Source organism: Penaeus monodon, chromosome 2 (genome assembly GCF_015228065.2).
Source record: "Penaeus monodon isolate SGIC_2016 chromosome 2, NSTDA_Pmon_1, whole genome shotgun sequence".
In the NCBI taxonomy this organism is placed as follows: domain Eukaryota; kingdom Metazoa; phylum Arthropoda; class Malacostraca; order Decapoda; family Penaeidae; genus Penaeus; species Penaeus monodon.
The window spans coordinates 51227091-51234237 of record NC_051387.1 but is presented as its reverse complement, the minus strand read 5'-3'; the positions used below and the strand labels follow the sequence as shown (position 1 = coordinate 51234237).

At 47.8% G+C, this 7147-nt stretch overlaps 1 protein-coding gene across 1 annotated transcript in view; it reads left to right on the top strand.

Annotated features, from left to right (window-relative positions):
* Window positions 1-6137, top strand: part of LOC119583585 (protein phosphatase 1 regulatory subunit 12A-like) — a 73492-nt gene extending 67355 nt beyond the window's left edge. The window contains exon 2 of the mRNA XM_037932159.1: window positions 3152-6137. Within this exon, the coding sequence (XP_037788087.1) occupies window positions 3152-3187 (36 nt within the window). The 3' untranslated portion in view covers window positions 3188-6137. The remainder of the gene's footprint in view (window positions 1-3151) is intronic.
* Window positions 6138-7147: the final 1010 nt, after the last annotated feature.

Genomic DNA, 7147 nt, shown 5'->3' with positions numbered 1-7147 from the left:
ATGAATGAGGAGATAGAATTATGAATAAGGAGATAGAATGATGAATGAGGAGATAGAATGATGAATGAGGAGATAGAATGATGGACAAGAAAATTGAATGATGGACAAGAAAATTGAATGATGGATAAGAAAATTGAATGATGGACAAGGAAATTGAATGGTGGATAGAGAGAGAGAATAATGAATAGATATATAAGATGTTGGACAAAGAATTGAGATGGTGGATAGAGCGATAGAATAGCTGTGAGAGAGAGAGAGAGAGAGAGAGAGAGAGAGAGAGAGAGAGAGAGAGAGAGAGAGAGAGAGAGAGAGAGAGAGAGAGAGAGAGAGAGAACAAAACAGAAACAGGAACACTCGCTTATGACGGGAGGGAGACGGTCGCGGCCCTGATCCGGGGGCGCGGCGTTGCATCATCGCCATCATCCCGGTGTGGAAATACGCAAGAAGCGCGGGCGAAAGATGTAGCTTCCACGGGGCAGCCTCTGTGGGTTGGTTCGGCCGCTGGCAAAAGCAGATCTATAGGGAGATGAACGTTCAGGAAATAGTGGAAATAGTGACTGGGTTCAATAAACAAAGGTGCTATAAATAACGAGGAGGTAAACAATGGCGATTGTTTTAGTGGAGGCTGATTGAATCGACTGAAGTTAAACAGTGACAGCCGATTTTGTCAAGACGTTGAATAAATTGATTGTCGTAAACAAAGAGAACGTTGAACAATAGTATTGAGTTTATCTGGAGAGTATCCTCCATTGGTTTATTTAGATAGTGTTCCCCTCGTGTTTTATTTCTGTTTACGTATGTATAAAAAAAATGTGTGGAGAGGAGAGCAGGTTACCCCTACAAGGCTCCGCCAGGTGTCCCGCCAGCTACATTTAGCTACGGGATCGGGGCCAACCTCACAGGCCATACCAGCATACACTGTCATTATATATTACAGGTCTCTCCCCACCCCCTTTGCTGTGGAAAATACTTGTTTGTTATTAGCAGCTATACATTCTGGTGTAAACAGTGATTTTGTCTTACAACCTTATTCGGATAGGCTTGTTATGACGTTAGTAGACGAATGTTGCTGTTGCTCTATTTGCCGTTGCCGTAGTCGTTGGCGTTGTTTTTGTAATGGTTATTGGTATCTTGATCTTAAACACGCCAATGACAACAGGCGAAGATAGATGAAGCGCTTGTTGGAAATCCGAAGGCGGTCGGGTTCACGCCGCGTTAGCGCTTAGGGAGGAATTGCGCTCATTAGTTTACTTTCATTTCCTCACCGGCATGAAATCGACTTCGTCGTCTTGCCTGCTCGTGACGTTACGTAGGGCTTGCTCTTTTTTTCTCTCTTCTTTCTTATATTTCTCTCTCTCTCTCTCTCTCTCTCTCTCTCTCTCTCTCTCTCTCTCTCTCTCTCTGTCTCTGTCTCTGTCTCTGTCTCTGTCTCTGTCTCTGTCTCTGTCTCTGTCTCTGTCTCTGTCCTCCCTCCCTCCCTCCCTACCTACCTACCTACCTACCTACCTACCTACCTACCTACCTACCTACCTACCTACCTACCTACCTACCTACCTACCTCTCTCTCTCCCTCTCCCTCCCTCCTTCCCCCTCTCCCCCCTCTCTCCCCCTCCCTCTTCCCTCCCTCTTCCCCCTCTCTCTCCCTTTCCCCACCTCTCTCTCCCTCTCCCTCTCCCCCATCCTTCCCTCTACCTCCCTCCCCACCCTACCCAACCTCCCTCGCTTCCCCTCCCCTCCTCCCTCTTATTTGGCCCATTCTCCCTTCCTTCGCCCCCTTCTCCCTTTCCCTCACCACCCTTCTCCCTTTCCATCACCCCCCTTCTCCCCCTCCCTCGTCTTCCCCCTTCACCCCCTCCCTCGCCTTAACCTTTCTCCTTCTCCCTCGCCCCCCCCCCCTGTCCTTCCCCTTCCCCCTTTGCCCCTCCCCCTCTCCCTTTCCCTCTCCATTGCCCCCCTTCCCCCTCTCCCTCCCCATTGCCTCTCTCTCTCTCTCTCTCTCTCTCTCTCTCTCTCTCTCTCTCTCTCTCTCTCTCTCTCTCTCTCTCTCTCTCGCCCCCCGTTGCCCCTCTCCCTCTCTCCCGCTCCCCTTTCCCCCTCCGACGCCCCCAGGGTGACCCCAGCAAGTGGAATTAGAGGGAGGGGTTTAGAAGGGTGTGGTGAAGAGTAAGGAAAGAGTTAGGGTGTATTTGCGATAGCTCTCGACATGTTTATCAACAGTGTAGTACTCCACATTTTTTCTCCCTCACTTTCCATTTCTTCTTCCGCGTCTCTGAGGTGTTGATGCTGCAGGTGTGAAGAGGAGTGGGTGACGGCAAAGGGAGAGGTGGTGTGTGTCCGTTGGTGTATCTTGGTGGAGGAAATGCTTGGGGTCTTGCGTCTACGAGTTCTTAGTTTATTTGTATGTTTGTATGATTTTTCTTATTTTCTTAATTTTCTTCTGTTTATATTATATATATATATATATATATATATATATATATATATATATATATATATATATATATATATATATATATTATGTATGTATATATATATAATTTTTTGGGTGAAATGATGAGTTGCGATTGATTGGCTGTATTTCAAGTTCATAGCGTTGGAAAGTCTTGTGCCTTTTGATGTCTGTTATTCCTTTGAGATAAATTCATTAAGCGGGTGTAGGCTTTCGTTGACAATCCCTGTGGTGATCACCACCTATACTGACGCAGGAGAAGAGCAGAAGGCGTTGCGTCACTTTTTTAAAGGCCAAGTGTTGGTACGAAGTGATGGCGGCGCCTACTCGGATGCCGCAGCGGAGAGAGGAGGAGAGGGGTAGGGAGGTGAAGGAGAGTGAGAGAGAAAGGGGAGAGGGAAGGAGAGTGATATAAGAAATCACATTTTCTATATTTCTCTTTTTGGTCACGGTCCATTTTTTTATATACTTTTAGAGAATTTAGAGTTGAATTTGTATATAATTTATCATAAGAATCTTTTAGTAATTGCCACAGCAATATTTTATTTTCCACAAATGAAAAAATATTTTTGGCTATTTATTTATTACTTTAATGAGTAGTGATAAACATTATATATGATAATCGGGTATACCCGTTTTAATTACAATAATATAATATAATATGTTTGCACTTTCTCTAATTAGCCTTCCTTTCTTTTGCAGGTAAGGACGGCGTGTAAGAGACGGGACCAGTGTTAGGAGAGACGAGTGAGATCCGGTTTGTAAATGAAAGAAATAATTCCAGTTCTAATTCAGACATGAATATTCAGTGTCTCATGAATGAATTCGTTAATGTATGTAATAAACATTTGAAATAAAAAAAAAATGATGCGACAAAAGAAGTGCAGTGAAGTGCCAGGAAAAGTGAGGAATGGAAAAGCATAGGATAAGGGGGGAAATGTGTGAGTTCCTTCTCAAAGAGTTCGAATAGAACATCGCACAAGAACGATAAGATAAGATATTAGTCAACATTAAATTTTAACGACAGAGTATTGTTTTAGGTAAGAGTATTGGCTGGGGATGAGTATAATAGACAGAATAAGTATACTCGCTTTTACGTTTGCTAATGCATTTGGCGAATGTGTAGAAATGGAAAGAGGGAAAAAAGGAAAGAAAGGGAGGGGAGAATCGAGGGAATATGGAAGAACGGGGCAAGGAGAGTGACACAGAGGAAAAGAGTAAGTGGGAGAGAGTGGGAAGAATGGAATGAGTGAATGATTGAGTGTGTGAGTAAGGGAGGGAAAGCCAGAGAGAAGGGAACTAAGAAAAAAGAGTGAGGGTGTGAGTATGTGAGGGTGTTATGGAGTGAGAGAGGAAGAGAGAAAGGAGGGGGCGAGTTTTCTGTACGTCGAGGGGAACGTACGTGCTTCGCGCGTGTGGGACGGCGGGGTTTAACGGCCGCACTTCATGAGAGTGCATGACGGCCAGGGATCATGCGGCGCTTCGTTCTTGAGACCTGCTGACGGCCATGAACGCAGTTGGAGGTAAAGAGAAAAGGGATAGGAATGGGGGGATAAAAAGATGGGATAAGAGATACAAGGGAAAGGGGGAAGGAAAAGTGGGAGGAGGGAGGAAGGTGGTAGAAAGGGAAAGGGGGAAAGAAGATGTGAGAAAGACTGGGTTGAAAGAATATGAAAGTTGGGGAGGAGGGTAGGAGAGGGCGAAAAGGGGGAGGAAGAGTGTCAGGTGTTACGTATTCACAACTCGAAGCAGTAATTTGGTGGCGAAGATCTCGGTTATCGAGGGCAAAGAAGGAAAGAGGAAGAACAATGGAAAAGGGAAGAATAGGTCAGAAAACGGGAAGAGAAAAAATATAAGTAAGGAAAGAGAGAGAGGGAAGGATGAAAGGAAATAAAATGGGGAGAAAGAGGAGTATGAGAGGAACGAAGATACTTGTTAGCGTAGGAAGGAAGGAAGGAAGGGAAGGAAGAGTGGGAGGGGGAAGAAGGCTGGGACAACGACCGTCATTGTCATGCCGGCCGTGGCGCCCGGGTTTATTTGCGGTCGGGTCATGCCGCCGCCTCTCGCAAGGGGTCGGGCGGGCGGTTGGGCGGGCGGGCGCTCGGTCGGCGCGACACTCCCACCCCCGCCGCTGCCGAACTTGGGCGTCGTCGACGTGATCCCGAAGCCAAGTGCGATCGCCGGAAAGGGAAGGGATGCGCAGGGGAACTCATCGCCCGTTCCGGTCAGGGGCGGAACCTCCCCGCTGCTTGCCTGCTTGCTGAAGGCTGCGTGAGCGGAGGGCTGCTCATGTGGGGCTTTGCAGTCAAGTGCGCGCTCTCCTTCTTTTTTGTATGTGTATGTGTGTGCGTGCGTGTGCGTGCGTGCGTGCGTGCGTGTGCGTGCGTGTGCGTGTGTATCTTCTCGTCTTTTCGTCTGTGCGTCTGTCTCCGTGCGCGCGAATTTGTTTGCTAGTATAGTGTGTTAAATTTGTTTGCTATTGCTTGTGCTTACTAGTTCGCGTGGATGTGCATGCGTTTGTATGTATGCGTACGAGCGCGAGCTCACGAGCTTTTTCATCTGGCAACTGAAGAGTACACCTAAGGCAACATGCGCAAGCAAATGAACCGAATCACTGAAATCGAGTCATTGTTCCTGTGCAACGCTTCGAGAAGTTCCCTGAATATGCATGAGCGCCGCATATGGAGAGGCAGCGCATAGGTGTGTTCCCAGGTGCAGCGCGGAGCGGATCGGGCGGCGCTGCGAACGCGCGCCCTTAATCTCGCGCTTGATGCTCCGCGCAATCAGGCCGCACGCGTTTACTTACATACACAGATAGATAATAATTGAAATAAAACATCTGAATAAGAATAAGGGCTATTACGCAAACAAAACAATGATGAGATGAAAATTCACGCAGTGAGGAAAATAAAGGAATATAGAAAATCAGTACGACGAAAATGAAAAACCTTGTAATATATCTTGCAGACGCCCTGTGTCTCTTTGATCCCAGGAAGGTGCTTGGGTGTCTTACCGATTCTCTCTTTGAAATTGCTTCCAAGAAATCTGTTTTGTGGATGATGTTTGGTGGAGTTACGCCCCAAAGGTGGGCGGGAACTCGGTGAAGGAGAAAGAGAATGATAAGGCTGAAGAACGGGGAGAGGATGCGTAGAGGAAGAAAAATGAGGATGAGGGAAAGGAAGTAGAGGATGAGGAGAAGGAGAAAAGGAGACGGGATATGGGCAGGGAAATTGGAGTAATGTGAAAATAAAATGAAAAACGTAATGGGTGATAATGATAAAAATGATGACGAAGAGATTTAGTAGATGACAACGACGAAGGCAAGGGAGGCGAGAGGGACCTCCAGCTCATTCGGAGGGCGTCTGTGCTCGGCAGAGGACGGTGAACACAATAATAATTGGCAACATTTATTAAACGAGATTATTCTAACCATTTTGGTAAGGACGGGGACGGGTGAAGATCGCGAGTGATGCGAAAGAAACGGGGCGGAAGATGTATCTTGTGCAGATGTGTGTGGTGGTGGTTGATTGTGGCCAGCCTTCACGCTGCCCTCCATCTGCACCCTCCAGCTGTGGCGCCCAGCTGTAGTATTCTCCTGCATCGCCTTCCTGCGCCACCCAGATTTGCCGCCCAAGTGGTCATGAGAGTCTTCTCCCCCCCATCTCTCTCCCACTCTCCCTCCCTCCTTCCTTCCTTCCTTCCTTCCTTCCTTCCTTCCTTCCTTCCTTCCTTCCCTCCCTCCTTCCTCCCCTTCTTCCTCTCTCTCTCTCTCTCTTTCTCCTTTTTCCCTTCTCTCCCCTCTCCCTCTCGCCTCTGTGATCCTTCCCCCTCTGTCCCTCCCCATTCCTTGGATTCGTATGTGTTTCTGTAATTGTTAGTCAACAAATATTATAAATGTCCTTTTACACATAAGCTAACACTGAGCCATGTACACATTTTTCAAAGAGGACTCTTACTATTGGTCTGTTGTTGTTGCTTGCTGCATTATTTGTCTTTAGTCTCTCTATCACATTTGGCACTTGTGTGAGCGAGGGGAACTGTTGGCCGCTGGTGGTGTTATGAGGGGAATGGAGAGGGGAGGGGAGGAGGACAGAAGGGAGGAGAGGGGATGATAAGGCGAGGGGATGGTAGAGGGCAGTGTGAGGGGAGAGGGAGAGCAAAGTAAGGGAATGGGGCTGGGAGGGGAGGTGGGGAGGGGTTGGCTTGAGGGGTGAGTGTTGATGTCAAGAGGTGATGGCTGGGGACGTGCGGGCGTCAGGCGTGTATTTTAGTCGTGCTGGAGAGTTGGAAATAAAGGTTGAAAGGCGGTGTTGTTGGCCGTCGGTGGCGGCGTCTGGAGGCTGAGGTAAGACAGTTTCGAGAGGCAGGAAATTGGCGCTGGAAATACCTCAGCCGCCCACGCGCGCGCCCACCCGCGTGAAGCACCACTTGTGAAGGTGCAGGCGTAGGGGTAAGCGTTCACTCTACCATGGCGGAGCCTCTTGGCATTCTGCAGTCTATTGAGAATTTTAAAAATAGGTTTCTAGAGCATGTATTACTACTTGATTGCAGCTGGGCGGTCAGCTGACCGATCAGCTGACCGCAGAGGGAGTCACTGTAACAATGAAGATGACTCGATACGTCTATGACCTTATCTCTAATTCTATGGGTTCACGGGGATGAAGGAGGCGATAAAGTGAGGTACATCAAAGCGAGATA